The 26,816-nt window shown below is 35.5% G+C and overlaps 1 protein-coding gene and 1 long non-coding RNA gene across 4 annotated transcripts in view; one reads left to right on the top strand and one right to left on the bottom strand.

Moving 5' to 3' along the window:
- The window catches only part of COG5 (component of oligomeric golgi complex 5), a 310,246-nt gene that overhangs the window by 112,140 nt on the left and 171,290 nt on the right, over positions 1 to 26,816 (bottom strand). For both annotated transcript variants that reach the window (XM_006929113.4, XM_045052258.1), the window contains exons 9-10: positions 18,530 to 18,642; positions 18,197 to 18,274 (exon numbers count right to left, since the gene is read on the bottom strand). In XM_006929113.4, coding sequence (XP_006929175.3) covers positions 18,197 to 18,274; positions 18,530 to 18,642 — 191 coding nt within the window. The remainder of the gene's footprint in view (positions 1 to 18,196; positions 18,275 to 18,529; positions 18,643 to 26,816) is intronic.
- The window catches only part of LOC123383843, a 32,781-nt gene continuing 6,358 nt past the window's right edge, over positions 394 to 26,816 (top strand). The window contains exons 1-3 of one of the 2 annotated variants that reach the window (XR_006594124.1): positions 394 to 1,672; positions 5,747 to 5,847; positions 17,154 to 17,437. This is a non-coding gene — a long non-coding RNA (uncharacterized LOC123383843). Of the gene's footprint in view, positions 1,673 to 5,746; positions 5,848 to 17,153; positions 17,438 to 26,816 lie in introns of those variants that run through there. The other variant, XR_006594123.1, reaches the window with a different exon arrangement.

The raw sequence follows: 26,816 nt of genomic DNA, 5'->3' as shown, positions 1-26,816 counted from the left end.
GAACTGGAAGGTATTATGCTGAATGAAGTAAGTCGGTCAGAGAAGGACAGATATCATATGTTTTCACTCATATGTGGATCTTGAGAAACTTAACAGAAGACCAGGGAGGAAGGGAAGGGGAAAAAATAGTTACAAAGAGGGAGGAAGGCAAACCATAAGAGACTCTTAAATACAAACTGAGGGTGGATGGGGGGGTGGGGGTGGGGGAGAGGGGAAAATAGGTGATGGGCATTGAGATGGGTACTTGTTGGGATGAGCACTGGGTGTTGTATGTAACGATGAACCACGAGAATCTACCCCAAAACCAAGAGCACACTTTACACACTGTATGTTAGCCAATTTGACCATAAATTAAAAAAAAAAAAAAAAAAAGAATTCTTCTTTAGGTCTTCCTACAATAAGATTTCCTTCTTCAGATACTTTAATACTGTACCACTATAAACTATTAAAGGATATTTTCTGTTAGTATTTCCACAGAATATCATAACAAATAAGTCCCTTGAACAGAACAACTATGACTAGAAAGCAAAACCAGTGAGGAAAGAAGTCATCTAAAGGCAAGGACTATGTTACTTTACTGAACTTTTTATCCCAGTGCCCAGCAAAGCATTCAGTTACATTTTGTAAATATGCTCATTTCAGTATCAGATAGTATCTCCTTTCATAGGTCAAACGTGAATTAGAAATTTTATTTAAGCATTCCACAGGAAATGGAGAGCAAAATTTAAAAGAGCTAGAGTGACTTTAAGGGTGTTTAAGCACTTTCAAAGCATTCACATTTTTACTTGACTTCTACTCACACATATCTATTCACTACAGCTTCTATCAACTGCACGAACAGGATTCTAACCCATCTGCATGAAAGGTGAAAACAATTTAAATACTCAGCAATGTTCTAATTGTTTAACATAGAAAAAGGGTCTAGCATTACCACTTTGGCCAAAAATGATTAGTGTGTCGCACAGAACTTACACATTTTGGGTATTTTAACATTTATTATTATACAAACAAGTAATAATTACATCAGAGAGAGGACAGAAATATAAAGAGTTTATTCACTCAAATTAGGAAAAAAGTTTGGAGAGAACTTCCCCCCCACCCCGACATTGTTAAATGTGGTTGCAAGAGGTATTACAGGTGACCCTAATCAGTACAAAATACAGAGTTGTGTTCATGTCCAGGACTCTTGAAGGCAAGCATTTGATACACAGTACGAAACAGTTTATAAGGAAATAGTACAGAGAGAAAGACAAAAGAAGAGAGAGAGGGAAAGAACAGCCTAAAAGTTGGAACCACAATGAAGGTATCAATCTTAAACTACAGGCAGTCATAGACTAGTTCAATTCTCCAGAGATAGTCATGCAGCTTTCTGATGATTCGGATAGGTCTAATATTTGTTTAAATATGCAGAAAAGCAATAGGAATGAATCCCTCTGGTATATTTGAACTCTTATTTTCTTTCTTTCTTTCTTTCTTTCTTTCTTTCTTTCTTTCTTTCTTTCTTTCTTTCTTTCTTTCTCCCCCTCCCCCCATCTCTCTCTCTCTTCTTCCTTCCTTTCTTTCTCTTTTCTTTTTCTTTCTTTTTCTCTTATTATGTTAGGTCGGCCCCTCCAGGACAATGTTGAGGAGAAGCAAGGATAGTGGGCATCTGGCCTTTTCCATGACTGTAAAGGTAATGCTTTTCACATTTTATCAATGAGAACGATGACTGTTAACAGTTTTATTAGATATCCTTTATCAATTTAAGAAACTTCCTTTCTCTTAGTTGGCTGGCACTTTTTATCATCATTAATTCTTTCTGTACTTCTGAGATAATTGTATCTTTTTTACTTACTGCTGTGCTTGGTGTGCTAATATTTTAAGATTCTTTAATATTACATGCCTCAGCATAATTGGACTGTAATTTTCCTTTCCTGTAATCCTGAACTGGTTTTGGTATAAAGGTCATTTTAGTCTCATAATGAGTGAGGGAGTTTTCTTCGTCTCTAAGAAAACAACAACAACAGCAAAACGATCTGTTCCTTGAACTTTTGGTAGAAGTTGCTTGACAAACCATGAGACTACTGGTTTCTTGGTAGAAAGACTTTGAACTAGCAATTCAATTTCTTTGAAGGTTAAAGGACTATGCATAGTGTCTAATCTTACTTTAACAATTTTGGAAAAGTTCTATTTTTCTAGAAATGTGTCCGTTTCACCTGCCTTTTAAAATTAGTTGGCACATAATTTTTTATGGTATCTTTTTTCCCTTAATTATGAATGTATAGAAAAATTTTACACTTAGAGGAAAAGTTGTAGGAATAACCCCTGCCCCCATTTCTACAGTTCACTCCAATGCACCACTTGATTACCAACATTGAGCCACATTTGCTTTATCACCATCACGCTCTGTACAACTAAATAATTGACTTCCTGATATAAAAACATTCTTCTAGATAACCATAATACAGTTATCAAACTTGGGATTTTTAACCTTGTTACATATATATCTAATACACCTTTCATATTCCAATTTCATGAACTGTCCAATGTTTTTTATAGCACTGTTTTTTTTCTGGAACAGGAATTAGACCAGCATCATATATTTTACAGTTAGCTGTCATATGTCTTTACATAAAGTCTTTCATACTATGGAACTACTCTTCAATCTTTGTCTTTTATATCACTGATATTTTTAAGCAGGGAAGACTAGTTATCTTACAGAATGTCCCAAATTTGGATTTATCTTGTTTCCACATAATTAGACTCTGTTAGGCATTTTTGTCTTGAATACAACATGAATAATCTGTTCTCAGCATATCATGTATATCTGCAAGGTAATGGGGGTTTTAATTTTGATTATGCAGTTAAAGTGCTGTTTGATTCTTCTACTGTATAGTTACTACCTTTCCTTTTGGAATTAGTAATTACTGGGAGACAGTTTAATATCATGTAAATATATTGCTCCTTATCAAAGTCCCCTTCTCCTAGATTTAGCATCCACTGATAATTATTGTCTGAATCAAATTAGACTATAATAGCTGCAAAACAGTTATCTTTTGGGGACACCTGGGTGGCTCAGTTGGCTAAGCATCTGACTTTGGCTCAGGTCATAACTGGTTTGTGAGGTTGAGCCCCACTGCACTGGTGGTATGGAACCTGCTTGGGATTCTCTCTCTCTCTCTTTCCCCCTTCCCCACTTGCTCTCTCTCTCACTCTCTCTCTCTCTCAAAATAAGTAAAAAAATACCAGTTACCTTTTAAATTTCATTGTTCTATCTTCCTTAACTGGCAGTCCATCGTAAGTAAGAGCTTTCCCTTTTCATTTGTCAGTCCATCATCTGTCTGTCTAGCCTGATATATGGACCTCTGAATTTTTATTTTACTCAATAGGTTAAAATCCACTACAGACCTTACTTGTTTTGATGATCAGTTTTGGAGCATTTCTTTACTTTCTAGCACAAGATATTCCATGTTCACCTTCAATTTTCTTAGCGCTAGGCCCAGAACCAGCAATTTCTTCAAATAACCCTGATGTTATTTTGTTATATTGTTTTGAGTTGGTGCAATACAAAACACATATTGTATACTATACAATGTATATATTCTGAATACCAGCCCTTAATCAGATACATGACTTTCAGTGAATTTACAGTTGTGAACCATCAACACAATTCAGTTTTAGAAGAATCCTGTCATCACAGAAGCTCCCTCTTTACCATGCACACACCAAACCCTGCTCTAGCACCCAGTGACTATCATTTATCTGCCTTCTATCTATAGTTTTGCTTTTACAGAAATTTCATATAAACAAAATCCCACATTTTGAGTTTGACCACTTTCACTTATGTTTTGAAGGCTTATCCACATAGTTTGATATATAAGTATTTTGTTTCCTCTTATTGTGGGATAGTTCTGCATTGTATAAATATACTACATTTTGTTCATCCATTGACCAGGTGATGGACATTTAGATTTTTTCCAGTATTTGGTTACTGTGAATAAGGCTTCCAGAAACATTTGTGTATAGACCCTCTTTGTGGACACAGGTTTTCATTTCTCTTGGTAAGTATCTAGGAATGGAACTGTTGAATCATATGGTGAGTGTATACTGAGGAACGGACAAAATGCTTTCCAAAGGCACAACACTATTTGACATTTCCACCAGCAATACATGAGTGTTACAGTTTCTCCACATCTTCACCAACACTTGTTAATGATAGTCATTTTGATTCCACTGGTTGTGCAGTGGAATCTCACTGTAGTTTGGATTTGCATTTTCCTTATGACTTATCTTGAGGTTTTATGTACATCATTATTATCCACTTGCATATCTTCTTAGTTAACAGTCTATTAATAACTTTTGCCCCCTTATAATTTCTCCCTTTTGTGGCTCCCCAACCTCCTCCACCGTACCTCTTCCTTATATAACCACCGATGGGTTTCCATCACAATAGAATAGTTGTATTTTCCAGAATTTTATATTCCAAGAAGTCCTTGTTTTGCATGGTACAGTGTTAACAAAAACTCATGCACATACAAAGCAAGGACATAGGTCGAACCTGCATGCATTTTAGTAAATATAATCCCACGTAAAGCAAAGACTGCCTTTACACAGAATTGTAGAATATATCCTTTTCTCTTTGGGGTCGTCCGTTCAACATAAATTTGAGATTAATTCATGTTTTCACATGTATCAGTAGTTCATTTCTTTTTGTTGCTGATTATATTCCGTTATGTGGCTTTACCATGGTTTATCCATTAACATGTTATGGATACTTGGGTTATTCAAGGTTATCAGCTATTAAATAAAAAGCTGCTAGCAAACATTGGTATGCAAGTCTTTCGTGGATATACTCTTTCATGTCTCTAGGATTAATACATGGGGGTACACTGAGGAGTCACGTACCAAGTGTATGTTTAACTTTTCAAGAATCTGCCAAACTGCCTTCCAAAGTGGTTGTACAAGTTTACGTTTCCCATCAGCAGCATATAAGAATTCCAGTCAATCTATATCCTCACCAGCACCAACACTTGGCATTGCCAGCCTTTAAAATTTTAGGTATGTGCTTATTTGACATCTATCTACCAAGTGTCTGTTTGAACCTTTTGTCCCAGTCTAAAAACTGACAAGTTGCTTTGTGAGTTCTGAGAGTTCTTTTTAGACATAAATCCTTTATTCGATATATGATTTGCAAATATTTTCTCCCAGTCTATACCTTGTCTTGTATTCTCTTAATGAAGTCATTTGCAGAGTAGGAAATCTTCATCTTGATTAAGTCTCAAATACCAGGGTTGGAAAAAATAAAAAATAAACAAAAATAAAAATGAAATAAAATATCAGGGTTGCGGGTTTTTTTTTTTTCTTTTATGGATCAAGCTTGTAGTGTTGCATTGAAGAAATCTTTGCCAATCCCAAGGTCACAAAGTTTTATTTTCTTCCTCCAATCAGTTTTAGAATTTTAAGTCTTACATTTGGGCACCCAAATGTTCCAGTGTTATTTGTTAAAAAGACTACTGTGTCACCACTGAATTGTCTCTGAAACTTGTTTTGAAAATCAGTTCTGCATATACACGTGAGTGTATTTTTGGACTTTCTATTCTGCATCAGTGATCTAGGGTCTCTGACTTTACAACAACACCACACTTTCTTGAATAAGGTAGTTTTCTAAGTCCTGAAATCAGATAATGCTAAGCCTTTCAATTCGGCTTTTCGTTTTCAAAGCTGTGTTGGGTATCCCATGGCCTTTGTACTTCTATTTGAATTTTAGATTCAGCCTGTCAATTTCTCCAAAACATCTGTTGGGATTATAGATCTATTTGGCAAGAATGGACATCTTAACAACAGTGAATCTACCAACCCATAAATAAGGTATCTCTCTTCATTTAATTAGGTTTTGTTTAATTTCAGCAATTTTTACAGTTTTCAGTATACAGATGATATTCATCTTTTAACAGATTTATTCCGAAGTATTTCATATTCTTTGATGCAACTACATATGGAATTATTTTCAGTTCTCAATTGTACATTGCCAATATATAGAAATACAATTGACTTTTTTGTATTGATCTATATTCTGTAATCTTGTACTAAGTGACTTACTAGTTCTGGTAGCTTTTTATTATTTATTTAAAGATCCCATCAAATTTTCTACATAGATGACTATGTCATCTGTAAACAGAGACCATTTTACTTTTTCCTTTCCAAACTGGAAATCTTTTATTTCTTCTTCTATTCCGCTAGCTAGGACAACATTAAATAGAAGCAGTGAGAACAGAAAGAAAACCTTGCCTTCTCCCTGATTTTAGGAGAGAAGCATTCAGTCCTCATGATTAAGTACGATTTTACCTGTTCCTTGTTCCTAAATGCCTTTTTTCAGGTTGAGAAAGCTCTTTTCTATTCCTAGTTTGCTAAGAGTTCTTATCAGGAACAGATGTTGGATTCTGTCAAATGCTTTTCCTTCATGTACTGAGATAATCATATGGTTTTTCTTTTTTAGTTTGCCAGCTTTCCTTTTCCAATTACAACCTTATATTAAAACCTCATTTAATCCTCCATAATTTTTAACCTCTCACATTTCCCGTATTTTTAATTTATGCTGCATTCTGGATAAATTCATCAATTCTGTCAGCCTCCAATTTATTCTTTGACTTTATGCAGTATCTGTTTAATCTATCTGCATTTTTATTTCAATGATTTTATTTTAAATTCCTAAATGTTCTGTTTGGTTCTTTTTAAAGAACTGGTCATTTTTTAAGAGTCTTTTGTTTCTCATTTTTTATTCCACTCTGTATTCTTTAAATATATCATAAACAGGTATTTTAGATTTCTTTTCAGATAACTCTAACTTATGAAGTGCATAGTGTCCTTCAGAAGTCTGATAGGAGTCTAAGATCTGTTTTTCATTGCCTTCATTTTTTCCTACTGACTGTCTTTCAATCATAGATTCTTGTTTATTTATACAGTTGGTGCCTTTTTTACTATGAGCTCTTACTTGGCTCACGTTACTATGTGCTCAATTCTGATGGCTAAAACAAAAAATGCTCTTCTCTACAGAGGATGTGCATTTGTTTCTTGTGGGAGTGAGATACTGTTACCAACAGAGAACCATGTTAGTCTCCCACACAGGTCTTAGATTAATGCAACTCTGATAGGTTCATTTTAGAGCCCCAGAGCCTACTGGACTGATCCCGTCACTGACATGGGCATCTGACTTGAGGTCAACTCTGGCTTTTCCAATGACTTATAGCTCACAAATCCCCATTAAGTTTCAACTATTTTATCTGCTTCTGTATATGCATATCTGTATATGCATCTTTGCCCCTCAGAGATTCTCTTATCTTTTGCAGGCCCAAAAGTGCATTGCATGGTATACCTCTCCAATTTACCTAGAATTTATTTCTATTGTAGTGAGAGGACTCTTCAGAAAATTTGGTCCCCAAAATAGTAAAAGTGAAAACCTTCTACCCTTTATGGATGAGAGTATTTACTGATGATATCTGACTTAGACTCTGGCTTATTGCTACTTACTTTTTTAATCAAATTAAGATGTCACAGACAGATGAGTTAAGTAAGCATTTTTCTCAAAACATTAAAATATTTCATGTTTGAATGTCCTAAAATTTTTGAATCTTTAATCTTATCACCAAATCATTTGATATTTCTAAAAGAATAAAACACATTCTTTTTCACAGTTAAAACTCTCATTAGTACTATAGCTGCTCAAAGCTCTGAACACATTCCAAATTTAGCCTAATACATCCTACACACATGATTACAAGACTTTGTTCGATGATAAAAATTCCTGGCTTAGAAAATGAAAGTATCCTATCTACATACAAATAAACTGGCTTCATTCTGCAGATGAGAATCTACAACCTGTTTTCCACTGTGTGGATTCTGAATAATCTGTCAATAATTTGCTACACTCACTTTATCAGAATGTTATATACAGTGTTGATGATTATATAGTGACACTAGAACTCTTCACTGGTGTTAAAAGATACCAAAATTGATAGGTATGAATATGCCTTTCAAATTATACAACAGACTGAAAATAAGTTTGTCTTAATAAATTAAGCAGCAGCAGAATTAGTTATCTTATCAAGGAATAGCCTTCAAAAAGCCTCTACATTTAAATTATATTCCTAAGATTGTTATACCTAATATAATTGGTCCAGTGTTATTTTAAACTCATGATATAAAAATACATCAAAAAGATGTAAAGGTGATATAAGTGGGCTGAGTATAGTATGAACTATTCCATATTATAAACCAAAGAGAAACTATCAATTTAACCTTCAATAAATTTCAAAATATAGACTATTACTTATAAATATTTGAACACAAAAATTTTTAAAAAGTGTTCTAGGTAGATTCCAACTTAACTTTGCTAGAATAATCTTCCTGAGGAAAAAAGCATTAATTTCCAAACAGATACTGTAGAAAGCATATGGCATAATTCTAATACTGTTTCATCTTGAATTATTTACAAATTTTGTTTTTAATACATATATTCACAGGTTAGAAAGGCTAAAACCATTAATAGAAAGAACTTTCAATACCAAGACACATTCTTCTTAAAAATCTTGGAATTGCAAAAACTAGTAGTGTTAAAAAGAACTGTCTGTTCATAACCTTGTCCTCAAAAAGAGATTACACAAAGGTTTAGAGATTTGGGTCCAGATATCATTCTTCAATGACCCAAAACACCAGATATATATCATTACCTACTCAAAAGTTTAAACTTCTCTGAAGATTTAAAGGGTCATTATTTGGGGACTCCAATTATCCTAGAAATCCTACACTTTCTACAAAGATTCTGTTGCCAACAATAATTATTTTCATTAGAATAATTATGTCCTTACGTGGTATTATGTAATTAGCAAAAATATTTGTCCATAGCTTTGCAATAAAGAAAAAGACTAAACAAACTATGGTAAATATAGTGATAGTTATGTGCTTTATCTGCAATATGTGATGGATAGTTTTGAGGGTTTTGTTCTGTTTTGTTACTTTTCTCTGGCTCTGGAAATCCCAAGTATTTAAGATCAAGTTATTTTGGGCTTTGCACAAAAGACCGATCTGTTTTGAATATACATGAGTACACTGAATTCCAAGAAGGACTTAAATTTTTTTCATAAACATTGCCGTAAAAGAACAAAGATCAACTAAACTGGAAATTTACATCAAAATTTATATATAAATATGTGTGTTGTATAGGACTACATTTTTAAACAGCCTAAGAAAGAAAGATCAATCTTTACTGGTTTTTATTTTTAATTCAGTGAAAAATTTCATGAGTTAATATAATGATTGAATAAGATGAATGATAACACTGCATGTGCATTTGCTTGCCTGTAAACATTAAGGCCTGATATTAGTTATCCATTCCACCAGTAAATGTAAAGACTTAATAGCTATACAAGAGAGGGGAAGCTGGTGACAGAGTAGGACGACCCTAGGCTCTCCTAGTCCCATGAATACAAATAGATAAGTATCAAATCATCCTAAATATCTGAGAAATTGACCTGTAGACTGGCAAAACAAACTCTACAACTAAAGAAGAGAAGAGGCCACTTGAAGAAAGTAGGAAGTGTGGAGACACAGTTTGGGAGAAAAACCAATCGTGGCCACTAAGGTGGAAAGGGAGCCACCACTGTAGAGAAGGGTGAGAGACACTAGCACACAGGAGGAGCATAGAGGGAAAATGAATCCCCAATAAAAATTGGTTTGGAAAGCGAGAGGGGCTGAATTTCATGAGTTTTGCGACCAGCAGGACTTAACCTGGAGTACTAAAGATCAGCAGGTATGGCTTGGGGACAGCACAGAGGCACTGGGGCTGCTCTTGGAAAGAAGGCAGGCAAACAACCTGTGAACATACAGCATGGAAACAGCGATCTGAAGAGCACCAGGGGTACAGAGTAGGGAGATTATCTGTTCATCTCAAAGCATATCCTAGAAAGGCAGCATTCAGGGAGAAAACCCACCAGGAACAAAGGCAACAGCTGGGACCATTTCCCTCCAGCAACCTCAGCATAAGCACAGAGCCACCTAGGGGAAGCAGCACAATACCCACACTCCCTACCTAACTTGCTTGCACCAAGCCCTGCCCCCATCATGCGCCAGTGGAACTGCTCCTCCCAGTCACACTTGCCTCAGTCCCAGCAGGCCCTCTCCCCCAGAAGACCAGTCCACACCCCTTAAACACCATGTCTCCCAACCTGGGAATTTTGCAGGGCCTTGCTTCCAGCAGCAGTGCCAACAGGTCTCATTTCAAAAGCAGACCAGAACACAGTTAAAATGCGCCACATTCAGGCCAGGGGCCAAACACAGCCCATAACACACAAAGAGCCTCTGCAGATGACTGGCCTGAAAGAAAAGGCAGCTAGGACACAATAGCTGATCACACAGAGTACACATTGGACACACTCCCAGAAGTACCAAGCCCTAGGGAACAAGAACGCTACACAGCAGGGCACTGTTGACTTCTTCTTCATGAGGCCATTACCTTCAAGGACAGGAGACATAAGTGACTTTCCTAACACAGAGAAATAGGAACAGAGACTTAAGACAAAAGGAGAAGACAGAGAAATTGAACCCAAATGAAAAATCCAGGACAAGACAATGGCCAGATATCTAGGAAAAACAGATATAAGTAACATGCCTGATAGAGAATTTAAAGTAAATATCATAAGGATACTTACTAGACTTGAGATAAGAGTGGAAGACATAAGTGAGACCCTGAACACAGAGATACGGAATACCATAGCAAAGATAAAGGGCTCAATAAATGCAGTGAGAAACACACATGATGGAATGAACAGCATGCTAGAAGAAGCAGAGGAACAAATCAATGACCTAGAAGACAGAGTAATGGAAAGTAATCAAGCTAAACACAGAAAAAAGAATAATGAAAAATAAGAGTAGACTTAGGGAACTCAGTGACTCCAAGATAGTAACATTCACATTATAAGGAGTCCTAGAAGACAACAACAAAGAAAACAAGGCATTAAGTTTATTTGAAGAGACAATAGCTGAAAACTACCCTAATCTAGGGAAGCAAACAAATATCCAGAACCAGTAGGCATAGAGAACCTCCAACAAAGTCAACAAAAAGATTCACACCAAGATATATTACAGTTAAAATGGCAAAATATAGTAAAGAAAAAATTTTTAAAGGAAAAGAACAGTTACATAAAAGGGAAACTCCCTAAAGCTACCAGGGGCTTTTCAGCACAAACTTTCCCAGCCAGAAGGGAATGGTGTGATAGAGTCAATGTACTGAATGGATAAAACCTGCAGCCAAGAATATTCTATCCAGCAAGGCTATCATTCAGAATACAAAGAGAGATAAAGATTTTGTCAGACAAAAACTCACAGAGTCCATGACTGCTAAACCAGCAAAGCAAAGCAGAAATATTAAAAGGGACTCTAGGGGCACCTGAGTGGCTCAGTTGGTTAGGTATCTGACTATTGATTTTGGCTCAGGTCATGATCTCATGGTTCATGGGATCAAGCTCTGTGCTGGGCTCTGCCCTGACAGAGTGGAGCCTGCTTGGAATTCTCTCTCTCCCTCTCTGCCCCTACTCTACTTCAGTGCTCTCTCTCTCTCTCAAATAAAAAAAAAAATGCAAAAAATAATAAAGGAGGTTCTATCAGTAAAAAGGAGAGACCAAAGTGACAGTATGAAGATAGAAAACACAAAAATAAAAATAAATAAATAAACACAAAAGTAAAAATAAATTTGTCAAGTATCAGTCAAGGAGCTCACAAAATACAAGAATGTGAAATACGACAACATATACCTAAAATGTAGGGAGAAGTAAAAGAAGGGTTCAAACTTAAATAACCATCAACTTAATATAGACTGCTATATACAGAATATGTTACATACAAACCCAATGGTAACCACAAATCAAAAAACCACAAATAAATATGCAAAGACTAAAGAGAAAGAAATCCAAAAAATCACTAAAGAAAACAATCAAATTATGAAAGACAAGAAAGGATCAGAGGAAAGTCTCCACAAAAAACCACAAAACAGGTAAAAAAGGTAATACATACATATATATCAATAAGTACTTTGAATGTAAATGGACTGAATGCTCTCATCAAGACAGAGTGACAGAATGGATAAAAAAAACAAGACTCATCTATATGCTACCTACAAGAAACTCCTTTAGACAGAAAGACGCCTGCAGATTTAAAGGGAGAGGATGGATAAACATCAAGCATGCAAAAGGACGCCAAAAAAAAGATGGAGTAGCAATACCTATGTCAGACAACATAGACTTTAAAATGAAGACTGTAACAAGAGACAAAGACAGTAGATAATCATAAAGCAGGCAATCCCACAAGAAGATAAAACACTGTACATATTTATGCATCCAAATACATAAAACAGTTAATAACATAATTTATAATAATATAATAATAGTAGGGGACTTAAAATTTTTTGTTAATGTTTATTTTTGAGGGAGAGAGGAAGAGACAGAATGCAAGCAGGGGAGGGGCAGAGAGAGGGGGAGACACAGAACCCGAAGCAGGCTCCAGGTGCTGAGCTGTTGGCACAGAGCCCATCACGGGGCTTGAACTCACAAACTGTGAGGTCATGACCTGAGCTAAAGTCAGACGCTCATCTGACTGAGCCACCCAGGTGCCCCATAACAGTAGGGGACTTTAACGTTCCCCTTACATCAACAGATTACTTAAACAAAATCAACAAATAAACAATGGCTTTAAATGACAAACTGGACCAGATGGATTTAACAGACATATTCAGAGCATTCCATCCTCAAGAAGAATACAGATTCTTTTCAAGAGCCCATGGAAACCTTCTCCAGAATTGATCACCTATCAGCCCACAAAACTAGCCTCAACAAATTCACAAACAGTCAAGTCATACGAGGCAACTTTTCTGACCACAAAAATAGGAAACTAGAAATCAACCACAAGAAAAAATCTGGGAAGTACACAAATACATTGAGGTTAAATAACAGACTACTACAGAATAAATGGGTCAGCCAGAAAATAAAAGAATAAAAAGGTACATGGAAACAAATGAAAAAGGAAATACAATGATACAAAACCTCTGAGATGTAGCAAAAGCAGTTCTAAGAGCTAAGTATAAAGCAATGCAGGCCTAACTAAGAAGCAAGAAAAATCTCAAATAAACAGTCTGACCTTACACCTAAAGGAGCTAGGAAAAGAACAACAAACAAAATCTAACACCAGTGAAAGGAAGGAAATAATAAAGATTAGAGCAGAAATAAATGATATAGAAACTAAAAAAACCCAAAAAAACAAAAAAAACAAAAAAAACAAAAAAAACCAGATCAATGAAAGCAGGAGCTGGTTCTTTGAAAAATATCAGTAAAATTGATAAACCTCTAGTCAAACTTATCAAGAAAAAAAGATAAATAATTCAAATTTTAAAAATCGTAAATGAGATGGGAGCCTGGGTGGCTCAGTGTGGTAAGCGTCCAACTTCTCTAGATTTTGGCTCAGGTCATGATTTCACAGTATGTGGGATCGAGCCATGCATTGGGCTATGTGCTGACAGCGTGGAGCCTGCTTGGAATTCTCTCTCTCCCGCACTCTCTGCCCCTCTCCCATTCACACTCTTTCTCAAAATTAATAAATAAACTTAAAAAAAAATCACAAATGAAGGAGGAGAAAGAACAACCAACACCATAGAAATATAAACAATTAGAAGAAAATATTATGAAAAACTATGTGCCACCAAGGTGGGCAACCTAGAAGAAATGGATAAATTCCTAGAAACATATAAACTACCAAAACTGAAACTGGAAGAAATAGAAAACTTGAACAGACCAATAACCTGCAAAGAAACTGACTCAATAATCCAAAAATTCCCAACAAACAAAGTCCAGGAACAGATGGCTTCACAGGCGAATTCTACCAAGTATTTAAAGAAAAGTTAATACTTATTTTTCTCAAAGTACTCGAAAAAAACAGAAAGGAAGGGGGCACCTGGCTGGCTCAGTTGGTGAAGTGTCGAACTCTTGGTTTCGGCTCAGGTCACGATCTCAGTTTCAGGAGTTGGAGCCACACATTGGAATTGGCGCTGGCAGTGTGAAGCCTGCTTGGGATTTTCTCTCTCTCTCTCTCTCTCTCTCTCCCCCCCGCCCTTGCTCTCTGCCCCTCCCCTACTCATGCTGTCTCTCTCTCTCTCTCTCTCAAAATAAATAAATAACTTTAAAAATACATATGGTTTAAAAAAATAGAACAAAAGGAAAACTTCCAAATTCATTCTGAGGCCAACATTACTGTGATCTCAGAACCAGATAAAGACACCACTAAAAAAGAAAACTATAGGCCAATATCTCTGATGAACATAGATGCAAAAATCCTCAGCAAAATACTAACACACTGAATTCAACAATACATTAAAAAAAATCATTCACCACAATCAAGTGTGATTTATTCCTGGGTTGCCAGGATGGTTCAATATTCATAAATCAATGTGACACATCACATCAATAAAAGAAAGTATAAGAATGATATTATCATTTAAATAGATGCAGAAAAAGCACTTGACAAAGTACAACATCCATTCATGATAAAAACCCTTAACAAAGTAGGTTTAGAAGGAACACACCTCAACATAATAAAGGCCATCTATGAAAAACCCACTGCTAACATCGTCCTCAATGGTAAAAAACTGAGAGCCTTTCCCTGAAGGTCAGGAATATGACAAGGATGTCCATTCTTGTCACTTTTATTCAACACAGTACTGGAAGTCCTACCCATAGTAATCAGACAACGAAAAGATATAAATGGCATCCAAATTGGTAAGGAAGAAGTCAAACTTTCACTATTTTCAGACAACATGATACTATATATATATATAGGTAACGTAAATACTACCCCACAAAACTGCTAGAACTGATAAATAAACTCTGTAAATTTGAAGGATATAAAATCAATGTACATAAATTTATTGCATTTCTATATACCAATAATGAATCAGCAGAAAGAGAAATTAAGAAAACAATCCCACTTACAATTGCGCCCAAAAGCATAAGAAACCTAGGAATAAATCTAACCAAAGAAGTGAAAGACCTATACTCTGAAAACTATAAAACACTGATGAAAGGAACTGAAGAGGACACAAAGAAATGGAAAGATATTCCATGCTCATGGAAGAACAGATATTGTTAAAATACTTATACTACCACAACAATCTATACATTTAATGCAATCCCTATCAAAATACCAACAGCATTTTTCACAGAACGAGAACATTCCTAAAATTTGTATGGAACCATAGAAGACCCCAAATAGTCAAAGCAATCTTGAAAAAGACAAACAAAGCTGGAAGCATCACAATTTTGGACTTCAGGTTATATAACAAAGCTGCAGCAATCAAAACAATACGGTAGTGGCACAAAAACAGATACACAGATCAATAGAAAACAATACAAAACCCAGAAATAAACACACAATTATATGGTCAATCTTCAACAAAGTAGGAAAGAAAATGCAGAGAGAAAAAATAGTCTCTTCAACAAATCTTGCTGGGAAAACTAGACAGCTACATGTAAAAGAATGAAAGCAGACAACTTTCTTACCCCATACGCAAACATCAATTCAAAATGGATTAAAGACCTAAATGTGAGACCTGAAACCACAAAAATCCTACAAGAGACAGAAACAATAACTTCTCTGACATTGGCTGTAGCAACTTTTTCTAGATAGGTTCCCTGAGGCCAGGGAAACAAAAGCAAAAATAAACTATTGGGGACTACATCAAAATAAAAAGCTTCTACACAGGGAAGGAAATATTAAAACTAAAAGGCAACCTAAGAAAGGGAAAAGATATTTGCAAATGACACATCTGGTTGGTATCCAAAATTTACAAAGAACTTATAAAACTCAGTACCCAAAAATCAAATAATCCAATTTAAAAATGGGCAGAAGATATGAACAGACATTTCTCTAAAGAAGTCATACAAATGGCAAACAGACACATCAAAAGATGCTCATCATCCTTTACCATCAGGGAAATGCAAATCAAAACTACAATGCACTATCACCTCACACCTGTCAGAAGGGCTAAAACCAACAATGAGAAATATCAGGTGTTGGTGAGGATATGGACAAAAAGGAACCTTGTGCCCTGTTAAAGGGAATACAAACTGATGCAGCCACTCGGGAAAATGTATGGAAGTTCCTCAAAAAGTTAAAAATTGAATTATCCTACAATCCGGCAATCACACTACTGGGTATTTACCCAAGAAAACAAAAAAACACTAATTCAAAGGGATACATGCACCCATCTGTTTACAGCAACATTATTTACAATAGCCAAATTATGGAAGCAGCCCAAGTGTCCACTGACTGATGAATGGATAAACAAAATGTGGAGTGTATGGATACACATATAATATATATACATATAATATATATGTGTGTGTATACATATATGTGTATATACATACACATATAATGAAATATTATTCAGCCATAAAAAAGAATGAAATCTTGCCATTTGCAATGACATGAATGGACCTAGGGAGTATAATGGTAAGCAAAATAACACAGTGAAAGACAAATACGACATGGTTTCATTCACGTGTTTAAAAAACAAAAGAAGCAAAGGGGAAAGAGAGAGAGAGAGAGAGAGAGAGAGAGAGAGAGAGAGAGAGAGAGAGAGAGAAACCAAGAAACAGACTCTTAACTCTAGAGAGCAAATTGATGGTTACTACAGATGAGGCAGGTGGGAGGAGGGGATGGGTTAAATAGGTGAAGGGGATTAAGGAATGTACTTGTTGATGAGCACCACATGATGTATGGAATTGCTGACACACTGTATGTTCACTAAGTGGAATTTTAAAAATTGTAAAAAATTAATTACTATGCAAATTGACAAAAGCATCTTATTATTTCTTTCATACAATTAAAAGCCAAATATGAAGCAGAATAATGTAAGTAGGTATATACCAACGTAAGTATACATATACGCAAAAATGAGTTTATACAGCAGGTCTGAGATTGCTATAGTTAAAAATGCCTAATTGCAAGGCTGGTCCTTGACTGGTACTTGGGACTTGGATTTTAAGAGGGTCCTCATGGTTGTCAGTTAAGAATGCTCGCTATACCTAAACTGTACCAATAATGTGGTCTACACCAAACAGCTGCTTTTCTTTCAGGAGTCTGGAATTTTGGTACATGCTAGGCTAACTGACTCTTGATGAGAACCCTGAACTCCTACGCGCAAGATGAACTTCCCCAGAGGACATTTTATGCATGCTGTTGCTAGATGAATTAAAGGTGTCCTCTCTCTCCTTAAAAGAAGACCCTTGGAAGCTTTCAGTTGTTTACCTCTGGACTTCATCCTATATGCCTTTTTCCTATTGCTGATTTTCCTTTCTTGAAGTTGATTTTGGTTCCTATCCTTTTGCTATAATAAATCATAGCCAGAAGCACAACTATATGCTGAATGCTGTGAATTCTCTAACAAATAACCAAACTTGGGGGTGGTCTTAGAGATCCATAACATAATATATAAATGCCTAAATTTTGAACTTACAAAGGACCCTATACATAACACTGGAAATTTAGAGAATTTTTTTCTTTGGAACACTTATGTGTCAAGATTAAATGATAAATAGAATAATCCCTCTGTATTATTCCTTATCAAAAACCTATCAAGATGAATAAATAAAATGTAGAGTCAGAGATTTCTATGCATGGAAGGAATTCTTATAGCCCATGAGGCCAGTGTATTGGTGGATAACAGAAGGGAGAATTTCAGAATATGAAAAATGAATACAGCAATGTGCTTTACAGGAAAAATTAACAACCAAATGGATCTTACCAATCCATTTTCAGTAAAGACTATAAGACATTATAATAACCACCAATTAAACCTCTTATTTACCCAAAATTTTCATCTTATTCTCTAGTGGAACTTTTAAAAACATTTACAATAAATCATTTATATGATGGAAAATTAGAAATTAGTTTATGCATTTCAGAAATTAGCCTATAAAATGCATTACTGGTAGTATTTACTCAATAAACAAATGTGCGTATACATATACTAAAAAGAAAGTTTGTTGTTGTCGAGAAATCAATTCCTATGGCTATTTGACATGTAGCCAGTCTGTAAGGTAGGAACACAAACAATGCTGGCTCATTTCTCCCTGCATTCTTCAATAAGGAGATAAAAAATATTTTCATCTAAACATACCTTAACTACTTCTTCAATGAACCAAATATGAGAAACAGGATCTCTCTTCTTGGCTAATATTTTTTGTAGATGTTGTACCTAAAAAAGGCAGAGAGGGGGAGATTGTATACAATTGGGTATTTTCAAATGAAACAAATGTAAAGCTTAGGTACTAGAAATAGCAAGGGAAGGAAAGAGGCATTTTGCTAGAGTTTTTCTATCAATATTATAATCAGCTAATGTAGGTGTTTTGAATGCTCAGGGATTTTAAGATAGCTGACCAACGTCACACAACTTGGCGCAACAAGGCATTAATCCATAATTAATGTTCTTTCCACTCTCTAAAATTCTTACCTGTCCACAAACAGTACAAATATGATCCACAAGTTTCTCCATATTAGTCCAGAGAGAAGCACGAAAAGCTGCAGTGTTTCCTGGGGTTGGCATAGTTGAGCGTCCCGGTCCCCCTGTTGATGAGTGACAAAGAAGTATGAAAAATAAAACTTTTCAAATAAAAGAAAATATGTTAATACAAAAAGCATATCCAACCTTAAAGAAAAGTAAGAAGCTCCTACTTTAAGAAATAATTTCTATGAGGAATATAAAAAAGCATCCTAACCTTTAATGTTTAAGAAAGGAAGGAAAATAAGATCACACACTCGGGCACACCACACACACACACACACACACACACACACACACGAGATAAAACACAAAACAGAAAATAGTTTTCTACAAGTGGTGGTGGGAGTGGTAGGAGACAAGGTGAAAGAAACAGGGATAGAAGTAGGGAGTCTTTATGAGGCATATAAATGTTTTACCTATTTCAAAATAAATTTAAGTTTAAATAGAAAGAAAAAAGCAAACTTTAAAACAAAATGCAAATAAATACAGAAACAAATGAAACCAACTATACATCAAACTCATAATACAACCACAGAGGGGAAAACAATTAATTCAAGTAATGTTTAATTATGGAACCCTAACTTTAGTGAGAGTGATTTTAGAGGCAAAAAGAATTGTAAAGAATTTATAGTACTTAGTCAATTTGTTGCTGGATGTGATACTGGTGTAGCCATCCTGAAATTACTGTAAGTTCATTTTGCAAAGTGTAAATGAAGGTTCTCCCCATAAACAGAATAAAGATACAAATATGTAATGAGGATTAGAGGTATTTCTTGACTCTGTCCACTGAAAGGGCAAGGAGACAGTGATTCCTAAACAGAAATGAGTATACCAAGTGCCCAAATTATGACTTGTAGGCACCATTCCCCTTACCCAGTAAAAGAAACCAGGGCTCACTGAAGAAAAGGGTGATTCCACATTTGGAGCAGTGAAAACAGAAGATATGTGTGGTACAACTGTGCCAGAGAGCAAAGAAGTGTTCAAAGTCAAATGGAGATTTGTCCAAGGACATAGGACCTTGACTGGAAGGGGTTTCCCCAAAATGAATTAGGGAACTTTTGACCATCCAAAATAATAGGGATGAAAATGGATCATAAAATACTGATTGAAAACAATTTGTGAATTCATAGTGAAAACTGAAATGTTTAAAAAGGACGTACTTACTGTGATGAGCACCAGGTACCGTATGGCAGTCCATTATGAAACTAATATTACATTCTATGTTAACTAAATGGAATTTAAATAAAAACTAAAAAAAAAAAAAACAAAAAGGATGGAAATTTCTCTTTACAGAAGAATGTCACTTAATAAATGCAGTGGAGTAATAGAAAAAAAAATCATCATTTGGCAACTACTAGTAAAATAATTAATTGAGGGAAAGATAATCATTGGATACTAAAACCCTGCAGGAAATGTTAATGAAAAACAGGATATTCACATGGTCTCAAAGTATGCACCACAAATTACTAATCACAAAGAAAAGAAAGCAATCTTATAAGGAGCTATCTGGCATACACCACAGTAATGAGATGATTTCATTTAGCATCAGCAGTAATGAGACAGACATAATTTTGGTGGTTACAGATACGATGTTCATGGTAAATACACAACATTACCTTACTAGCTTGTTTATTCTGAATATACCCATAAAGAGACAATCAGATAAATCCAGATAAATTCAAATTATGGGGATCTCCAAACATGTTAATACCATAAAAGACAAAAAAGGCAATGGGGTTGTTTTGATTAAAGGAGAGTAAAGACATAAGATAACTAACAGAAAAGCATAATCCCTGATTGGTTCAAGCTGGGGGAAAAACTATTATAAAGAATATTTTGGGGAACAAGTGAAAAATGTTGAATATGGATTAAACATTAAATATTAATGTATCAATGTTAAATTTCTTGAAAGTGATGTCTAAGAATGTTCTTGTATGTAATACATATACACAGCTATTTGTGCAGATTTAAAATGTTTCAACATAAAAAAAAAAAAGGAATCTTAGTCTCAAATTGAAAAGTATAAATTCCAATCCAAATTAGGCTTGAAAGCCATGCAGAAGAGCCCATGAGTGAATAGTTTATCCTGTTTTAAAGAGGGCAAGATGGACGCCTGGGTGGCTCAGTCAGTTAAGCATGGACTCCTGATTTAAACTCCAGTCATGATCTCAAGATTGGGTCATAATTTCACTGTTGAGTCACAATCATCACAGTTGTGTGAGTGAGCCCTACTGTCAGGGTTGGTGCTGGGTGTGGAGTCTGCTTAGGATTCTCTCTCTCCCGCTCTCTCTGCCCCTCCCCAACACATGCTCTCTCTCCTCTCTTTCTTTCTCTCTCTCTCTCTCTCTCTCTCTCTCTCTCTCTCAAAAAAAGGGGGGGGGCAAGAAATCAAGAAAACCAGAGGCTGTGTTTATAAGCTGCTTCCTTATAGTTTTTCAACAATTCTAGGTTTTTTTTTTTTTTTTTAATTTTTTTAAGGTTGGTTTATTTTTGAGAGACAGAGGGCAAGTAGGGGAGGGGCAGAGAGAGAGAGGGAGACACAGAATCCAAAGCACGCTCCAGGCTCTGAGCTGTCAGCACAGAGCCCGATGCGGGGCTCGAACTCACTAACTGTGAGATCACAACCCTCTGAGCCCAAGTTGGTTGCTTAACTGACTGAGCCACCCAGGTGCCCCAATAATTCTAAGTTTAGAAAAGAGTTACATGTACCCTTAACGAAGAGATGCTATTACTTTTTAGTGTGAGAATATTAGGAAGCAATAAAAGAGAAAAATACCTATGACAGAGATACTGGCTTAAAAAATATGAGTAATTCCTGTTTGAAATCTAAGTCTAACTAATTTTTAAAATTATTTGCAGTGTTGTCCTCACTACTAAGGAGAAGTGTACAGAGAATAGAGAGGAAGTAAGTTAACAATGTGCAATTATCTCACAAGTCATATAAAGAACAAACTCCTCACAATGAAGAAAGGGTATAGAGTACCTTTGTGAACACTGGAAAATACTGATCGAATTCCTGGAATATGCATAGTTCAGTTTTGTTATAATGAATTATGGGACACATCAACCCACTACTTTCTTAAAGTAAATATAGCCAGATGTTGGTTCAACTACTTCCAGAGGCCTCATGTTCCTTACTTACTTAAAGGTAAATAAGGTAAAGAATGACTTATTTAAAATTTTTATCCTCATAAGCTAAATACATCCTATTGAAGATATCAAAGTGATAAAAGTAATCAACTGAACATAGAAAAGCTATATAAAGAGGAGAAAGAATAATTAAAACAGAAAAATTGATGCCATTATCAGTTAGCTTTAGGAGAATCAAGAACAAAAACAGTGTCATAAACTAGGTTATATTAAAGTGATAGAAAAAACCAAGAGTTACTTAAAAATACTTAAGAGTGATTTCTAGTTATTGATGGCAGAGTAAAATCATTTTCCTACTCTTTTTCCTGGAAAGCCAATGAAAATAAGAACAAAAAAAAAAAAATACACTTAAACAATAATACCACCACCACCAACAAAACCCACCCCAAACAAGGAATCAACTAAAACTTCAAACTTGAGATTATGCATGCCACATGATGTGGATAAATCAAAATGAAAAAGGAACCAGATAGCTCTCATCTTGGACCATTAGCAAAAACCAAATTTCCCTTAAAATCAATTATAAAAATTTAGACGGACTATTCAATGATTCTTAGCTTAGAGCTGCAATGGAGAGACATGAATGAGCCAGGGAAGAAGCTAATAAAATGTTTAATGTTGCAGAATGGCAACAAAGAAAAATGGAAGAAGAAACCATAATAAAATGATATTTACACTTTATAATAGTTAGTCCTCTAGTTGGGGGAGATTATCAAAGGTAACATGAGGTGAAAGAGGAAAGAAAAGCAGAGAATATGAGGTTTCAACACAAAAATTGCTTAAATGGCTTTGCCACGATTCACACTAAGCTCTCTAGAATGATTCAAAATTTGAGAAAAATGTATCCCAAAGATAGAAAAAGTAACAAATTGGTGAATACTTACTCTAGACAACAAACTTCATCCAAGTTGTAGACTGTCCTAGTTTCTCCCTACAACCACCCCTATACTATTCTTCAACAAACAGCTGGTATCTTTCAAAGATGAGTAAGAATGAGAAACAGACAATATAGGACCTAACACAAATTGAGAGGGAGGGAAGATGGGGAAAGGAAAGGAACACATGTTGCCAAAGAAATTCCCAAAGGAAACAACAGGAAGGGTTACTTGATCTTCTACTGTCTCAAAGCAATTATAGGGAACATTCTCATTATAAATATATAACAGACATTAAGACCACATTAGAGGGGCGCCTGGGTGGTGCAGTCGGTTAAGCGTCCGACTTCAGCCAGGTCATGAGCTCGCAGCCCGTGAGTTCGAGCCCCGCGTCAGGCTCTGGGCTGATGGCTCGGAGCCTGGAGCCTGTTTCCGATTCTGTGTCTCCCTCTCTCTCTGCCCCTCCCCCGTTCATGCTCTGTCTCTCTCTGTCTCAAAAATAAATAAACGTTGAAAAAAAATTAAAAAAAAAAAAAAGACCACATTAGAAATAACAATATAATGATCAAGGGTGAAAACACAATCAGAAATGGGAAAATGAACAAATGGACATGATACAAAATGGAATAAAGTACAAAGATATAAAATATAATAATTATGGACAATATATTAGAAATGGAAAACAAAGAAGATGTGATATGTATATAAAGTTCCTGAAAAGAATAAATGGAAAAGAAAAATATTCAAATGTACAATTAAAGTAAACCTATAAAAGAAAACATATTCTAACTCAAAAAAAAAAAAAAAAAAAAGATACAGAGCATTCAATGCCAAGATACACCCTAAAGAAATTACTAAACTTCAAAGATAAATAAAGACCCATATGGACATTGTTAAAAAATAAAATTCAACTGAGTAAAATTTAAAGATCTTACTGGCTTTATTCAACAATTAATCAATCAGGCAGCAGGCAATCTAGCAGATAGAAAGGAACTCTGAGGAGCTATTCAAAATGAGAGACTTTTATAGGCAGAAGGGAACAGGAACAAAGAAGTTATACTAGATAAAAAAGGCAAACTGGTTATGGCAAGGTCACTTTCCTTTAGAGGACAGGACAGATTACCTCACTAGTACTGATTAGGTGATTCCTGACTGACTGACTGACTGACTGACTGACTTAGGATTCAATTTCCGGGAAGGGCTGAAAGGCTGAAACTGTAATTAAGTTACGTCTCAGTTTGGTGGCATGGGGTTTAGCATAAGTGACTCCATTGTGGGCCAGCTGTCTTACTTTTAACAACATCAAACTAAAAACAAGTAAGTTACAGGGGGTAAAAATCTGAGTTAACAACTTCCATTTCTTGGTTCAACTGTAAGCAGCTTGTACGTTGCCACTCTGTCCTAACAACAAATGAAAAGCCTAAAAGAATGAAAAATTCTTCTTGGACCTGTAAGAGAGGGGAGGACACATGGCAAACCACTTGCCCCCAAGATCAGAGAGACAGGCGAATATGGGAAGTCTCCATGTATCAGAACAGAGCCTTGCTAACAGAAAACAGTGGGAGCCAGTGCTAGGGAAGGAAAACGTGAAGTGTAACTGATGAATTGCTACAGACTCAAAGTGGTCAATTGTGAAAATTAAAAGCTCCAGGGGTAGTCAGTCAGGGCGGCCCACAATATTGTGAGATTTGCATCCAGGAACCCAAATAGTTTCCCACAGTAAATGTGGGAGAAAAATCACCCAGTGCCTCCAGCAGGAGGAGGAAAAAGGAAACCATCTTGAAATACACCAGAGGACTCTATTCTTAACAAGGCCTGCCCTGAGGGGAAGCTGGTTAACCAGAACCTAAACTTCTGGAGTGTTATCAGAACCTAACTGACCAGGGAAGGGAAATATCCAACTCCAGTCCCTCTGTGGTCATTCTCTCCCACCCAAGGGAGGAGAAAAAAAAATTAGTACGCTTGTACAGTTCAAGGTACAAAGGCACAGGCTCACTAAAAAACAGAGACCCAATGATAGGCCTTTATTTCCACTGAAGGAAAGACTGTTTTCACTTTTTCACTACTACAAGTAATAGCACAATAAAAAATTCTTATATCTACGTGACAGGTTCTCTAGGGTATATTCTTATAAGAGAAATTATAAGATCACAAGGTACACACGGTTTTAACCTCAGAGAACAATTTGATAAAACTGAGTCGAGTGGCTGAACCATTTCATTCTCCTACAATCAGTGTTAACGAGAGTTTCTGCACTTGCCCAACACTTAATTCTTGGGTTTTACCAGTCTCATGGTTGAGAAACAGTATCCTTGTTTTATTTGTACTTCCCTAATAATTAGTTCGGTCACCCTCTAGAAAGACGCTTAACATATTTTCCCGTTTATTAGATGTGTTCTATGAACTGCCTAATCATATTCTTATTTTTTAAGTTCTCTTTTTCTTATTGAATTGTAAACCTTTCCAACACATAATAGGTAACATTTTCCTTAAGATTATTGAACTTTATATATTTGAGAGGAAAAATCTTAAACATATAGAAAATTTGAAAGCATACTAAAAAATTTCCCTGAATTGTTTGTTAATAAGTTATTGACATGATGCCCTATCACCCTTGAATGCTTTAATGTGTACTTCCAAAAAATAAGGACATTCTACTCCATAATCTTAATATGACCAACAAGATCAGCAAATTAATATGAATATTGTCAATGTCACATTTAAAAAACTAAAAATAATAGTGATTATTCTTTAAAAAAAAATAAAGAATTGATGCTTAAGGTTTCTACGTTAAACCACTGTATCTACTTCTCAACAGATTATAATAAGGCTTTAAAACTCTTTATTCTTTCAACAAAAAGGGTGTACATTAGGAATGACAGCATGTGAATAATTGCTTTATTTTTTTTTTTTTCTTTCTCTGGACAACACAAGAGGGAATGAGATTAAACTGCTCCTGGATATTTAAACATGAGATCAAACTTTCTGAGAATAATTGCTGGGAAAAGCTGAGAGTGAAATCTCCTTCGGCAATTTCTTTTCAAAGCTCCCCTTCTGGGATAGTTTTAATACAGGCCAATTCAGAGGCTAGGGCTAACCTTTAAAAATCCCTTTAAGATCCAAGATTCTTTTATCTCTTTTTATCTAGTGCAACTTATTTATGAGTGACATATATTGTGCGTTATTTAAGGCTATGTTTATACAGCAAATATAAAAACCATAATTACTGACTGTAAATATTTTAGTATTAGCCTTGTATGAGGAACTCTGTTATTAGTTCTATATGCATTATTCCATTTATTCTTTAGGACAACTCTGTGATGGTAGAATAGCTTCTCCGATACAAAAATGGAAAGAGAGAAGCTGGAGACAGTAAGTCTGACAACAACTTTGGGGGATTTTCTGTAGTCTGAAGAAATAAAATGAGGGAAGAAAAAAGAAATGCAGTCAAGATAGAGGTGTCTGTCTTTAAGCAGAAGGTACACTAGCATGACTGTGCATGACAGGAAAGAGACTTAAAGAAGGAAAAGTAACTGCATGGCAGACAGAGGGGATCTGCTAAAGCAATGCCCTTGGGAGATGGGATCTAACGCAAAAGCAGAGTACTCGGTTTCTGCCAGGAGCAAGGACGGCTCCTCCTTATTAACAGGAGAGAAGAAAGAAGGAAAGAAATGCAGACATGTGTTCGTTAGGTAAGTGGAAGCCACACACAATGTGTACTGTTTCCTATCCCACCTTTGAGGGGTGTGTTAGATCTGAATGCCATCGGCAGGTACATCTTGGCAGGAAAAAGGTCACAAACTGCTATTGTAGGGCTACTCCTCTCTCATTCCTTTGTTTAGTAGTTTTCTTTACATTTTGCTGTCATTGTAATGTTCCCAAAGGTTTTATCAGTTTCTACCTCCACAGTTAACCTTTTTGGCTCCTGAATACCAGAATTATTAAAAGGAAAAGCCCAAAAAGCTAAGGAAGAAATTGCATTTCCTTAAAAAATATTTTCTGTCTCAAGAAGTACATGTGAGGATAAGGATTTCAGAAAGAAAAATGTTCCTTTTTTTTTTCTTGCATCTGTTTCCTCTGAACTAAGTGAAGCCACAGTTTATAGATTTTTTTTTCTAGAAGTTCTGAATATACCAATTGGCCAATTCAACTCACTGATTAGACAAAAAAAAGTTATAAATAAATTCTGAAACATAATTTCTTCTCTCATT

This window comes from Felis catus, chromosome A2 (assembly GCF_018350175.1).
Source record: "Felis catus isolate Fca126 chromosome A2, F.catus_Fca126_mat1.0, whole genome shotgun sequence".
In the NCBI taxonomy this organism is placed as follows: Eukaryota; Metazoa; Chordata; class Mammalia; order Carnivora; family Felidae; genus Felis; species Felis catus.
Note: the sequence above shows the minus strand (reverse complement) of the source record. Positions and strands in the feature narration are given on the sequence as shown.